At 39.4% G+C, this 14,797-nt stretch overlaps 1 protein-coding gene across 1 annotated transcript in view; it reads left to right on the forward strand.

The window, feature by feature from the left end:
* Positions 1-14,797, forward strand: part of HHAT (hedgehog acyltransferase) — a 159,417-nt gene that overhangs the window by 45,336 nt on the left and 99,284 nt on the right. Inside the window, exon 8 of the mRNA XM_062489272.1 lies at positions 3,520-3,555. Coding sequence (XP_062345256.1) covers positions 3,520-3,555 — 36 coding nt within the window. The remainder of the gene's footprint in view (positions 1-3,519; positions 3,556-14,797) is intronic.

The following is a 14,797-nucleotide window of genomic DNA, read 5'->3' on the forward strand; positions in this document are numbered from 1 at the left end:
GCTTCCATGCCTAAGAAAAGCATGAAAGTTGTGTAAGAACTGCGATTCAAAACTTCAGAGAAGCGGAATTAGGGGTGCTTTTATAAAGAAAATAGCTATAAAATAGTCTGTACTGTCTATAATGATTATGAAATTGAGATTAAATATATCCCCCCTTTATTATTCCTTTGGATAGTTAAGATTTTGCTTTGTTCTAAGACCATTGCTATTTTTATAAACTACATTTTACTTATTTCTCCAAAATTTGAAATACTATGTCCCTTGACGTTTGGGCAGTGTTGAGAATTTAACTGGTAAATAATTTTTACTCATGTTGCTCAGGATTCTTTTCTCTTGTTATTTTAGTTTTTAATGGAAATGTTTATTTTGAAAAATTATACTTGTCAGATTTCTGAAACTTACATAACTGAGTAATTTCTGAAATTTATGTAACTGAGGCACCCTAAACTGCAAGAACTGCCAGCTAAAACCTGTGTTTTGCAGGGGACTTCAGGATTTAACAAGCTGTGTCAAGTTGGTTATAAACTTTGTTCTAATATAAAGTAAATATGGGGGTATTTTATAGGCAGTAGATAGTCCTGTCTGTGTGCATCTGGCAGGTCTAATTCTGTGCTGACTGTGGGGGACACTGCCATGCCTGATAGGCAGAGTCCTCTGTTGAAGGGATAGCTATGAAATTTTTAATGCAAATACATTTTGATTGTTTGTTCTCTTTTTTCATTTAATGAAGTTGCTTTTTTTCACTCCAAGCTGCAGCCTTAACACTGCTGTACAAACCCTCTTTTACCCCAATTTAACATTTACACCAGAGAATGGAGGGATTAATTGTGTCTGCTAGGTCTGTTTCCATCACTGATTCTCACTGTATTTTCACTTGTTGACTTAATTGCAGTATGTATTTAAATATGAACAAGAACAGTGAAAACTGTGGTAGTGTTTTGTCAAAACCAGCCTCCCATAATGCGTTTTCAGTGTTTATGCTTTGCACAATATTTATATTCACTGTCCCAGGTGTATGTAGACAATATCCATAGCCTTAAGCAATTCCTCCAGTTAGAACTTGTTCAGCTATGATGTTCTTGCTTTTGGAACTAATCAGTGATACTCGAGGTGTTTTAAAGATCTCAGCTGCACACTCAGATGATAATATATAATACTGTCTATATATAAGATATATAAAATCTCAAAATTCTATTGGTCATAGTGTAGTTACATCTTAAAGGACTGCTTACACTGTTCAGAATTCAGCATCTTGGGTAGACTGCTGAAATTTATCAGTACAAAATCAAACTTAGGAATAATGAGCCCTGTTCATGTATGCTGAATCATATCTAGTGAGGCTCTGTTAAGTTTTCCTTCTTTTTATTTATTCTAATAAATTGTTTCTATGCATATTTGTTTTTAATACTTACTAAAAATATTTCCGCAAAATATCCACTAGCTAAAGCTGCTATGAAATAAACTTATAAAACTTTTCTAATAGTAAGTGTTTAAGATACATGTTTATAGAAATAGATGTGCTTTTTAAATAATGTGTTGGAAAGAGTGAAAAATTAGGGAAAGGGTGGCATGTCATGGCATCTACAGCGACCTGTCTTGTTTCCCTCCCTGTCTGAACCCACTCTGCCTCAGCTTTGTCCACCACAATCTCCTTCAGCTCTGATATCTCAAGTTAGCGGGACCATTCACTTTTCAGGCTTTTGGTAAACCAAGCCCTTTGGCTTTTGGTTTGGTGTCAAAAGTGGTGATATTTTTTATGTTCCACATCCCTGTCCACAAGCTCAGTGTGTGTGTCCCATCAGAGACTGTAGCAGGTTTGGTGATTGCCATGGAGAACAGCTGGGAGAACGTGAAAAATCAGCCTGACTGAAGATGTGCAAGATGGCTGTGCATACAGCTCTCTCCTGAAATTGTGCAAGTTTCTTTTTCTCCCTGTCCCAGCACAAACATTCTGAGTGCTTGGTCCTAGAAAGAAAAGGTTTTTATAGCTAAAAATATAGACTGTATCCAGCTCCAATACAGAAAACTGTCTGTACAACACAGAATATTTTAGTGAAGAGAGGGAGCCAAAATACAGTATGTATCCAGGCACGAGGAATGCAGAAAGATAACTGCATGCACTTAATGGAGTTTAATTGCGTAGTAATATAACAGTAATATAAAAGGTGGAATGATTTCAGGAAAGGGTTGTGAAAAATACAGATTTAATGATGACCAGGTACATGTTTCTGGCAGCATGTTTTTCTGTTGCAAGGCAGCTTTTCAGTGAGAAATTCATTGCTCTCCTCTCTACCCTGCTGAGCAAGTAGACTTTCCTTCCATCTTAACTCCTAGAATTTCTGTAGCTTGTTATCTGTCTTCTGTTATCAGGATGCCATTAACTGTCTGATGATTTCTCTTGCTCTTTCAGTTAGAAAGCAGCACACAGCAAGCAGTACTGTTCAAATAAAACTACTGTACTCAGAATGACCAATTAGGTTTCTTCCAATTAGGAACAGAATGCTCAAGAGCTTAGTATGTGCCAAAATGTTTTCTGTGTATGTGAAATATAAGTCCATTCTAGAGCAAGTCCAGTACTGGGACATAAGCCACTTATGTTTTCTACCTGTGCCATTATACACACAGTTAATCTGGGGTTATATGTGTAGTCCTGTTAGGCTGGCACATACTTCAGATAGCAGGTAAATGTCTCAAATCAGCAGATGCCTTCCTGTAGTGTCAAGTATTTTCTAGTTAAGTAGATCCTTTGTAGTGTCAAGGATTTTCTAGTGCATTGTTCATGAGCTTGGTTCTCCTGAGTTGTCTTAGGAGTGGAGGAATCAGAAAAGGGGAAGAAATGCTGACAGCTACTGTCAATGTATGTTGTTAGGGCTGAAGATTTCAGACGTGGTTCTTGTAATTTAATGTGATCTAACTTGTATTTACTGTCAGAAGTCCTCAAAGTTAATTTCCTTGCTGATGTGAGTGGAACACACTTGCAATATCTGCTTCTTGGAAATTCTATATTTGAAGGAGACATAAGGTGTTTTTTTGATGATTCTTTATTGTGGAGAGAATTCATAGCAGTCCCTTGCATTTTAGTGCAGTACAGAGCAGAAAAGGGGAAAGAGATTTCACGGCAGTTTTGTGCAGAGGAACTACCTGCATATGACAGAAAATGTGCTGGTGACCAGGATGCTTACATTATTTCCAGGAACAGTATATGCACACTTTATGTGTGTAGTAATACTCTGAATCTTAATACTTTATTGAGTAAATACTCCAACAATAGATTTGTGAGCTTTGTAACATGCACCTACATCATCTCATATGGTGATCATCTTAAATTTCATGTGTTGTCACAGAAAAGAAATGGTGTGTTACACTTTTGTTCTTTGTTTTTTATCAATTCTAGTAACTTTATATGTGGTGTTATGGTTTTGAAACACAAAACAGTTGGGGTTTTTTGTTTGTACAATACTCAACAGGGTAGTATTTTTTAATAATTAAAATTTTATGGATTTTTTTTTTTTCTTACAGAAGCTTTGATGTTGGGCTGCATCGCTTTCTGGTCAGGTAAGCCACTACTTACTTCGAATTGCACTCCCATATTGCTGTGGTTTAACCTCAGCTGGCAGCCAGGCCCCATGTACACTCATTGCTCACAGTGGGATGGGAGAGGACTGGAAAGGTAAAACTGAGAAAAGTTGTGGGATGACATAACAGTTTAATAGAGAAAGTAAGAGCCACGCTGCGCACAAGCAAAGAAAAACAAGGAATTAATTCACTCCATCATGTGTAATGGTGACGTGGTAAGGCAAACATCATGACTTGGAACATCCCCCTGCTGCTTCCTTCTTTCCCCACTTTGATGTGCCAAGTGTGATGCCATAGGGTGTGGGATATCCCTTGGGGTCACCTGTCCTGACTGTGTCCCCTCCCTCTCTTCCCCTTGTGCACCCCCCATTCTACTCAGTGGTGTGCGGAGCAAAACAGCCCTTGACTGTGTGTAAGTGCAGCTCAGTAGTGACAAAAGCATCCCTGTGTTTTCAACAACGCTGTTCTCAGCACACATGCAAAACACAGCCCCTTAATAGCTGCTGTGAAGGGATCATACTCTATCCCAGCAAAAACCAGGAAATGTATTAAAAAGCATTTCTGTTGTTGTTAGTAGAAATCACTATGTGAATTCAGTATTACTTTATACTTTCCTATGGTAAGTTCTTCTTTTGTCTTCTGTTGACTTTTTAGTTTGAAAAACTTTTAACTATTTGTCTATGGCTATCTACTTGATGTCACTCTAATGAATTTCTTCAGGAAAACATGACTCAGGAAACTTCAGTGGGTGTGAAAACCTTGATTTTTCTTGTACTGGAGAAAAGCTTTTAAAAACTCTTTTCCACTGGTAACTGTAGTACCTTCATACCTTGCAAAAAGGGCTTGAATTTTATAGAAAATATTGGAATGTGGAGGGGAGTCTTAGATTCTCAACAGAAAAACCAATCTATTCAATGCGTGCAATGGACTGTTCTGAAGATGAATAAGGAAAGTGGAATCATTGTTTGAGTGCTTTGATTGATGATATTTAGAGGGATGAAGCAATTAAAGCAGGGCACTTCAGCTAGAAAAGGGAGGTTAATGCATTTGAATTCTGCACTGAAAAACTGTTTTTGCTGTTAAGAGTTTTTTGTGTGGGCAAAGTTGCGGATGTTCACCGTGAATGTGTTTGCCTTAATTGTTTATAAAATGCCTATTACCATCTACCCATCTTTACAAAGAAGTGTAGTGTGTACTGTGAAAGATTAATTTTTCTGTGGTCCTTGGGCCCTTAGAGAATTAATTCTGTCATTTATTTCATCCACTGAAATGTCTGTCAGTGAAGAACTCTACCATGGAAGAATGAATCCAGTATGTATGAGCTAGAGTATACTTTTTGGGTCCTACCATAAGGATCAGCTGGTGTCAGCCTTTCCTTGAGCTGGCTTTGCTGCTGGACTCTTTACTTTAGGCTACTTTGTCATATTTCCTGGATAAAAACTGTCTTAAGCCTTCACACAAGTCCTTGTGGCTTTAATGCAGTGGTTTTTGTCACCAGATATGAGATCATACGAGCCTAGGTCACCAGGAAAATTTTGTTTGTTTTAAGGCCAACCCACTTCTCACAGCCTTTGAGCTGTAGACTTCGTAAAGTTAGGGCTATTTTATGTATTTCTTTCTGTGTAACATTACAACGTTTAGCAGATAGTTCCCTTCACTAAAGGCATAGTGTCAATTTTACTGAATGTACCCGTATTTTAGAGTTCTTAGATAACTGAATATATAAGTTCTGGTATCAGTTCTACAGAATTAGTTACATCTATATTTTGATGTCCAGATTTTGTTTATAAATAATTGTATAAGAAATCAAAATGATCATATTTAAAGATGCTACTTTATCAGAGAAATGCAGTGTCCAAGAAGGTCTTCTGAGATTGTGTACAATTACTTAATGGAGAGTAGAATCATGGTACACATTGACGTACTAAGTTTGAACTCCTGGTAATGCTTCTGCCATAAAATATTTTCATTTGCTCCATACGAGCGTAATAAGATAATATTCTCTCATACAGCATTGCTTTACATCCCAAGAAGATGCAGTATTTAAATTGTATGTTTGTGTGATCTTGGACTGCAGATAGTCATGGAATTGCATGAGTTGACTGTCATCTTTGACTCATGTATGATTTTTACAAAGCCAGCTTTGTCCTGTGCAGTTACTCTTCTAACCTTAGCTTTGACATTTTCAGCCTGTTACCTACCTCTGTTAACTACATCATCTGTTCTCTGTAGCTGTGTTGCTAAGGAGGAAGTAATTTTCTCTTCTCTTGTACCAGAATGAGTTTTGCTTGAGGTTTCCTTAACTTAAAAAAAAAAAATCCTTTTTGAAGGTGGCTTTGGAGTATTAATCTCTTCTATTGGTCTGCCTTGTGAAGTTTGGAAAGTTACTGCCTTTTTTTGCCTTGACAGTCTCTGTTCCCCAGAGTTTGCAGTTCATCTCCTGTATTCATAAAGTATCCATGATACATGCTATACTCTCCTCTTCAGTTTTCATTTCCATGTGAAATAAAACACTAGGAAAGAAAAAAATCTCAACCCAGACAAATGTGAGTTGCAGGAAGCACTGAAAGTCTGTGGGGTGGGATTTGAAATGCAAAAGAAGTTAATACTGTTTTAAGTATAATGACTTGACCCTGCCATGGAGCCAGGAACCCAGTATGACACTTGCAAGCACAAAGTGTGGGGCCAACGAAACTAAAAATAATCTCTGCTAAAAGGACAATCTCCTAATTAAATGCTGATTGGAGGAGTTAGGACTGTATGTACTGTTAGCCTGGTGTACACAGTCAGTGGCTTCCCCAAGTGAAGCATAACACAAAGTATTACAGAGAATTACATAGGGTTTTTTCAGTGTTCTTAGTAAAACATTACTAGAAAATAGTTTCTGTCCACCCATCTATGTCTTGAACTGTGCCTCTGATACTATTTTAGATAGCTTGGAAAAGTTTAAGAATCTCAAATTTTCAAATGTACTATGAATAGGTGCATGTTATACTGTAGAGGCTAATAATGTGTTGTTTGCTGACTTGGACTGAACTGGATTCTGGGACTGGATTTTTAATTACTGCTTGCAAGCTGAAATCAAGTGGTGTCATGGAACTTATATTTGTGAAAGTAAAGTACAATTGAGTATGTGGGGATTCTGGGTTTTGAACATTTGTTAGCTATACCATTATATTTGAGGCAGGGATCTTGGAAACTCAGCGGGGAAGGATTAGTACTTTTGTGATGAAAACCGGGGTTTGGTAGTAGTAATGGAAAATACACTACTATAGTTGGAAGGTTATTTTCCCAATATTTTCACACAATTATATGAAAGAACTTATTCATTACTACTTTAGGGTTACCAAAATTATTAATTATGTATTTAAATCACATGAGTGCTATACACATGTAGTAATATTTTTTCAGTGTGACTGCAGGAAAAACAGCCCTTCTAAATCAGAGCATTCTCAGAATGGAGCAATAGGTCTGTTTTCAGAGTTAAAAATATACAGAAATAGCCTTTAGCATAGCGATTTGGAGGAAAAGAGTAAGAGAGGCTGCCTGTTGCTGTTTGTTCACTGAAGTTATTTTATCTAGGCATTTTATCTAGGCATTTCATCCAGTGCTGACAACAGGGCACTGGATGAATAAAATTATGAACTTGTGGGAATATTTACAGTTCTGATGCCAAACAGTACTTCCTTTAGGACAGCACTGATGAGGACAGTGGGGAAGAATGACAGTTCCTGCAGGCATGATTCTTTTGAAAAATCTCTACGCTTTCAGCTGTGCTGTGCCTTTGAAAAATTGTGAATCATACTCATTTCAGTACAGATCTGGCTTTGAAGAGAGCTGCAGGACCACACACCCCCAGTGTCTCCTAAAGGCATCCATCTGTTAGCAGTGCTCTCAGCTCACCCCATGGTTTGCAATTACTTCAGCTTGTTTAGAGTTGCAGGTTATTTAGGTTAGCATAGTCCTGGGTGCAGAGGTACTCTGAATACAAAACTTGGAAATCACTCACTTTTTTAGTTTTCTCAGGTAAAGCATGGCATAGTTTGCCTCTAGGATCAAAATCTACTGTGTGGTGACCTCTACTGATTTTTAGTTAGGAAAAGGGCACCTCTGAATAAGGGGCAGAATGATCCCATGGTGAAAGAGGGGATTATGGTTCTAACTAAGGCATGATTATGGAAGAAGAATGGAAAAATCTGTTCATCACCTGGCTGAACTCCTGTAATAGTTTGCTGTGGAATCCCATGGAATCCCACATCTTCAAGCTGTCCCAAGCCAAAGAAATCTATGTCCCTGCTTAAAAAGAAACCCAAGCAGATATTTTTATCAGTGTATTGAAGAAAAAAAAAATCCTGCAGAAACAACTGACCAAAACACCCCAGCACACCCCAAAATTTCCATAGTAACAACCCCCCAGCTTTTGAGCTTCCCCTTTCTCTTTAATGTACACAGGTCTTGGAAAGTCAACATACACTGTGGCAGTTCTCTAACCCCACTGCTAGGTAAGCTCAGTGGTGGTTCTTGACTCCAACAGCTGGACACAGATTCTGTGCGAGGTTCAGTGTAACACATGGCCTTCTCTTGGGCACCAAGTACCACTGCTAATGCTATTCTGTCTCTGCTGCTCTTTTGAAGGTAGCTGCCCATAAAATAGCATTGATGATCTAATATGTTGTAGCTGGGCTAGACAGCACAGTATTAATGAGATTTCAGTTTTCTCCAGCAGCATTGATAAAGGTATGCAGATAGACACCTCTTCCTCTGAAAGTGCTAGCTTACCCAAGAGTACATTCTTTTTTCTTTGTTTTGTCAAGAAATTTGGCGTTATGGTTCACTCTGTCTCCTGGATACCTAGTGAGCCTTAAAGCATACACAGCAGTCATAGAATCATACAATATTTTTTTTCTAAGAGGCCATTAAGGATTGCATAGCCCATCCTACCCTGGAATGAGCAGGTACAGCTTCAACTAGGTCAGATTCCTCAGGGCCCTATCCAACTTGGCCTCAAATATTTCCAGGCATGAGGCATCTTCTGCCTCTCTGGGCAACTTGTTCCAGTGTTTCATCACCCTTGTTGTAATAAAAAAAATTCTTCCTTCTCTCTGTTTCAATCTACCCTCTTTTAGCTTGAAGCCATTATCCCTTGTCCAATTGCAGCAGGCTCTATTCAACAGTCTGTCCCCATCTCTCTTATAAGCCCCTTTTAAATCTTGAAGTATTCAGTAGGGTCCCTAGAGCCTTCTCTAAGCTGAACAGTCCCAGTTCACACAACAGTTGTGTGCCCAAGCTGTCTTCTGAAGCAAACCACTTATTTGAGAAATGTTTTCTCAAGAACAAAATCTGTGTATGGTTCTGGGGGTCCTTCACACCAGTGGTTTCACACCAAGGCCACTTGGTTCTGATAGGTGACATAGATACAAGTACACCATCTTTGTCTTGCTATGCTCTGTGCAGTCACCTTGTAGTTCCTACGTAGATTTTACCTTTGGGGTTTTTCTTCTGAGGTTGTCATTTTAGTCAGTATGTAACCTCATGCTTTCTGCCATAAAATATGGCCACAGTGCTGCACTCACCTTCCTTCAGACACCTTGAGGAAAACACAGTGCCCTAAAGAATAATTTCTGCATTGTGTTGATTTGGCTGGTCTGTTCCAAATGAATTTAATCCTAACCAGTATTGCCAAAGCTTTGTACTGCTTTCCCTGAAAGTCCTGGATGACTGGTTGGAGCAGATCTATATGACTTTTATATGTACCTGTGTCAATGGGAGACCCACTGAATAAAAAGGTACTCTTTAGTATAACCTGTGGTATGTCTATGACAATTTTATGTATCTGTCTCATTTTTCTCACTTGGACCAGTGCTTGCACAAGATTATTGAGTAAGCAGAAATGTGTCTGGATGAAGGAAAACAATTTATATCTATCTGTAATCATCAAAGTAATATGGACAGTAAAAACTGCTGATGATGCAAGTGATGCACTGCATCATTCCACTTCAATCTACTTCCTGGGGAAGGATCTAGTGATGCTGGTAACTTGTTTGTCATGTGCAGGTAGGACCACTGGGTGTAGAATATGTGTAACTGCTGTACTTGAATTCTGTTTTGGGTCAGTTCTGCTTCCAATCACTAGCCTTTAAGCAAAGCAAGGAGACTTGAAGGGTGTGAAACTCTAGTAAGCATTGACTAATCTTGAATTCCTGAGATCTTTGTACTCTTCTGGAACAGTGCAGATAAAACCAGTGGAGACAGCAGAAGCAGTATTTTCAGTTAGTGTCCAGCTGTGATACAAGGTTCTGTAGCAGACTAACAAAAAATTGGGCTGTTTCCAGGTAGTGTTACAAAAACATCTCTCTGGAAAAGAAAGCCCACTGAAATAATGCCTCCTTAGCCAGGGAGCTAAGAGGAACAGAAGGTCATTCTTCCCATCTTTGTGAATATTATGATGTAGATGTGGTGTGATGAGCTGGAGACAGCTTTTGTAGGGACTTATTGAAATTTTGTGATTGTTATCATATATTAAGCCTAAATATGTAGTTCTGTTGGTAATAAACATAATTGCAATAATCAATAGATGTGATTGAATTGGCTTTCTGTCTAATTTATACGTTATTTAAAATTTAAAGCATTTATTTAATTTCTGTGAAGAGGTAGTGGTATTAGCTTAGAGAATTCTTACTTTCAATATGGGGCCTTAGGGTTTCTGCAAAAATAATTTTAAAGTTTTGAAACAGAAGAAAATAGCAGCTAATCCATCCATAGAAACCTCTGCATGGAGAAGTTGAAAAATATAGCTCGTTTTGTAAAATCCTGCAGTTACATCCAGCTGTACTGCAGACTCCTGTGAGCTCTTCTTTCAGATGCACTGGAAGTTTTGCAATGTCTGCTGTTGTTTGTAATTTTTGAATGGGTCACCACTGGTCTAAATGTGTTCCTGTTGAAAGCAGTGGTAAAGAGCAAACTGGTATTAGTAAAAAGAAAACAAAAATCCTCAGTAAAAGCCAACAAGCTGGATAGTGCTTGGAATCTTCTAAAATGTTCCAATTTTTAGACCAACATGACCGCTGCTAAAAGTAGGTAATTAAACTCCTGTGGATTGCATTGGGAGGCTCTGTGACTGTTCTCCTGTGTGTGCATTGAGCCCAGCTGTGAACCATACAAGTGACCATGATGTGTAAAATCAGTTGAGGGAGGTGTCTTAGAGTGGGACAGTGTCCAAAATGCCTTGTTTGTTTTAAACCAAGCCAACATTAAAAACTTGATGAAATAGTAATAAAGGCTGGGTGCTAAATTGCTTCAGAGGAATTGCAGTCTCTCAAACACCTTCTCAGAATGAAGCCTTTTATTTTTTTTAAACAGCAAACAATCTGTTGTTATATAATGAATTAACATCGAGCATGTTGGAAAAATAAGGCTGGGGTTTGTATAAACAAAACTGAATCTTTATGTAAATGTTATGTAAATGTGACATTTAACTTAAACTGTTGGAGTGAGGAAGTTGGGATTAACAATGTACAGATCTCATCATGTTTATGTGTTGCAACTTTGAATTAAAACAGTTTGTTATTTTTGTTGCAGGGTGTTCGAGTTAGTATCTATGAGTAAGAAATACACTGTGAAACATGCAGTATTTAGAGATTCAGTTCATGCTGCTTTTAAATAATTTTATTGAGTATTTTAACAGAGCTGCATCAAAGGTTGTATTTCAGTGTATTGGAAAAAAAGTGTGTGCCCAGCAGTGTTGAGCCACCTGTGATTTTATGGATTCTAAGTTTATTCTTTGTGTAGTCCAGGAAGGTAAGTCACAGGAACTTTTTGTCTCTAAGTGTCAGAATTTGGCTGGAGTTTACATGTGATTTCAGTCTGAGGGGCTTTGCATCTTCTATAGGTGAAGCAATCAGTATTTCAGAGTCACAAAGGTGGATATATTAAAAATATTCATTACATAAGCAATATTTTTATGTATTGCATCAACTTCTGCCAAGCACTTATGTTTAAAGTTAAGCATGTGTAAATTTTGATATGACCTAGAGTATAAGTTTACAGAAATCAGCTTAATTTTGTTTACTTTTTGGTCAATTCTTTTTTGTCTTTTACCCTTTTAACGTTGTCTTTTTCTTTCTTCTTGTGATCCATATTTGTACCTCAGCATGCTAAGAGACATGATTACAGCTGCTGCATAGGAGGATGGGGCTGGTGTAAACTTCAGTCTCAAAGTTGTTCTGTGTTTTTAGATATATTGCAGAAAATCTCATGCTCTTCGAATTGTTAAGGTGTAGACCAGAGCCAGAAAAAAATGGGTTGAAAAGAGTACTGTTTTCTACTCCAGCCTCTGGTAAATAAGCTGTATGCAGCTCAGTAAATTACATCGCAGCCAGCACACGCCAACACACGACTGAATCTTTGTGGCCGGCCCTGCTCGCTGCTCTGCGCTTGCTGTCCATCTCCCCTGCCGAGAAAGGTCCTTGTGACGAACCTCCCGCCCTGCGTTCCCTGCCGCGTGCGGGAGAAAATAAATCCCTCAGTGCCGATGGCTTTCCCCTTTCTGCCTGGCGGCTGATCCGGCCCCGGGGGCAGCTCGGGAGCCGCGGTCCCGGCAGGAGCGGCAGGAACGGGGCCGCTCCCGCGGGGTGCTGGCTGCGCTGTGCCGCCGCCGCCGCCGGGGGGCGCTGCTGGCCCGCCCGCTGGCCGGAGCGGAGTCCTGCGGGATCGGAGTCCTGCGGGATCGGGAGCGGAGTCTTGCGGGAACGGAGTCTTGCGGGAGCTGCTGCTGGCAGCACCCCCGGGCTGTGCAGCTTGTCCTGCTGCGCTCGCTCCGCAGTGGCCCGGCTACTCCTGGGAACGATCGGACTTCCCTTTCTCTAGAACATCTTGGGGAATGACATGGGAATTCCTCAGGCTGCCCGTCTGTTTTTTGGCAGGTGGTCCCGTTTTAGGAAGTGTGCGTTCCAGAAGATGCAGTCTGTTATACAATCTCCTCTACTTTTGTGCCTTTTCTTCCTGAAAGCACCAGATCAGACAGGAGGTTGTTCATATAACCTACAAGACTCTAGGTAGAGCTGCCCAGAATAACCTGTCTGGCTTAGCACCAGAGTATACAGAATGATTCCCTTTATCCCTGTGGGCAGGAAAGCTTACATGTGTTTCTCTTCCTTGGCTACCTTATTGTGTGAAGTGTTATGGAGATGGAACTGTTCTGAATCCTTTCATTAAGATCATGGCTCTTTGGCTCATGTTTGTGCACAGGGTCAGTTTGCTTCACCTTGCCTGGGTCTTGAAGTAGATTTGAGGTGGTTATGATAGAGCATGTCAAAGCAATAATCCCTTACATTTAATCTGAAGTTGTATGCTACAAAGGTTTCTCATATATGCTGTCTGGGTAGAACATCATCAGATGTCTTATTGCAGTAGAGAGAGACCGTCCTACTTTTGTGGCCATGCAGCAGTGTCTGGCAGTTTCAGATAGTTTGATACCCTGCTAAATTGTGTGGTTGTTAGTACACAGTCTGCTTTCAATCCTTGTCTCCAGCACTTGGTTCTAGGCTCTTTCAATAGCACAGGAGAGTTTATAGAGTTAAGGCAGTCTATGAGTTTAAACATGTAACTTAGAGCAAGGTGCAAAGAGACAACATGGGAAACAAATCATAAAGAGGAGAGGAAAGGATAAAGCAGGAGATTTCATAACTTGTACCTAGTTACCCCTAGATCAGGTAGTTTTAGAGTTTGTGTGGAGGTGGAAATACTTTGAGACACTGAGTGGAAGCACTAGCCTTGGTACCAGTGTATCTGTCTGAAGTAGCATTGATTTCAGTAGCAAAGCCCAAGCACAGCACTTAACTCAGTTATTTCCACCACAGGTGGTTATGTTGGTGTGTTTAGAGCTGTAAGCAGGAGAAGGGTAAATTACAATGTTTAAAAGTGCTGCCTCTGTGGGATGGAAGACGTTTTAGTGATTGTCAAGCTGAATAAGATACCATATTGAAGGCCATATTCTCTCTGGATTGATGCCTAAGTGGTGTATGGAATTGCTGAGTGCAACTTACAGGTCACTAGTGTTATGGAAGGCTCTGGAATCCATCTGCAGAGGTGAATGCTGTTCTGGCTGACCAGTGGTACTCTGATGGGAGGTACAATTCCAGCTTCACTGTGGACTGTGGGAATTTAGTGTCATCCAAATTTCACCCTGAAGATAGTCTGTATTTTTTCTTTTCACAGATGAAGCAGGATAATGGTCATCCTTTGTAAAGTACTTTGAGATCTATGGATTAAGAATGCTATATAAGAGCTCAGTGATGTTTAATATAAGCACTTTATGTAACATCAAGAGCAGATGATAAAACAGGACAGGAAGTAACTGTTGGATTTAGACTTGTCCTGTTGCAGATATGAATTTAGAGCTAAAAAAAGGAAATAAAGTTATTTCAGTCAGTGTGTGCTCTTAATTGCATATATTTAGGTGGGTTACATTCGCAGATAGGAAATGGTTGTAAAGAGGTGATCTTTTAAGCAGCTCAGGTAAAATCAGGAAAGCATGTATAAAATAAGTAAGTTAACATCTTTGCAATTATGTGGTGTTTAAAGGAAAACACTCCTTTCCTAGCTCCTAAAGAAATTAGGCTATGTGAATCAAAATTTCATGCAGACTTCCATCCAAGAGGTGACAAATAAATAATTGCGTAGATTTCGTGCTTTTGAAGGAAGGAAGGGTCAAAAGCTTCAGGCTTCTATTTATCTTACTGTCTGAAATAAGTGAGTAAAATAACATGCTGTAGGCTTCCTATTCTATCCCCAAAATGTAATTGCAGTATTTCCATGCAGTGCTGAAGAACGAGCTAAGGTCATGGCAACCAAAGGATAATTCTTACTGTCAGCTGTCATACGGTTCTTGCTTCCTTTGTTCTGGAGAAGATTTATCACTTTCTTGCAAGCAACTTGATAGCTGGATACTTGAAAAGTTGACTCCACTTTCCAACCAGCCTCTGCTCTGTGTGAACAGAAAAAATCTGTTTGCTTGCCTGAGTTATGTGATGTAACCCCAGACTTGAAAAAACCCCATTAAATAAAGGAGAACTCTGCCTTGACTGATGTGAAGGGAGTCAGGATGCATAAGTTTTGCTCTACAATTTTTTGTGAATACTAATGCTATGTAATGAACATTATCTCCCGTAGCTATAGGGATAACAGTTTTCCATGTGATAGTGCTTTCAGAGACAGATGTGGT

Source organism: Cinclus cinclus, chromosome 3 (genome assembly GCF_963662255.1).
Source record: "Cinclus cinclus chromosome 3, bCinCin1.1, whole genome shotgun sequence".
In the NCBI taxonomy this organism is placed as follows: Eukaryota; Metazoa; Chordata; class Aves; order Passeriformes; family Cinclidae; genus Cinclus; species Cinclus cinclus.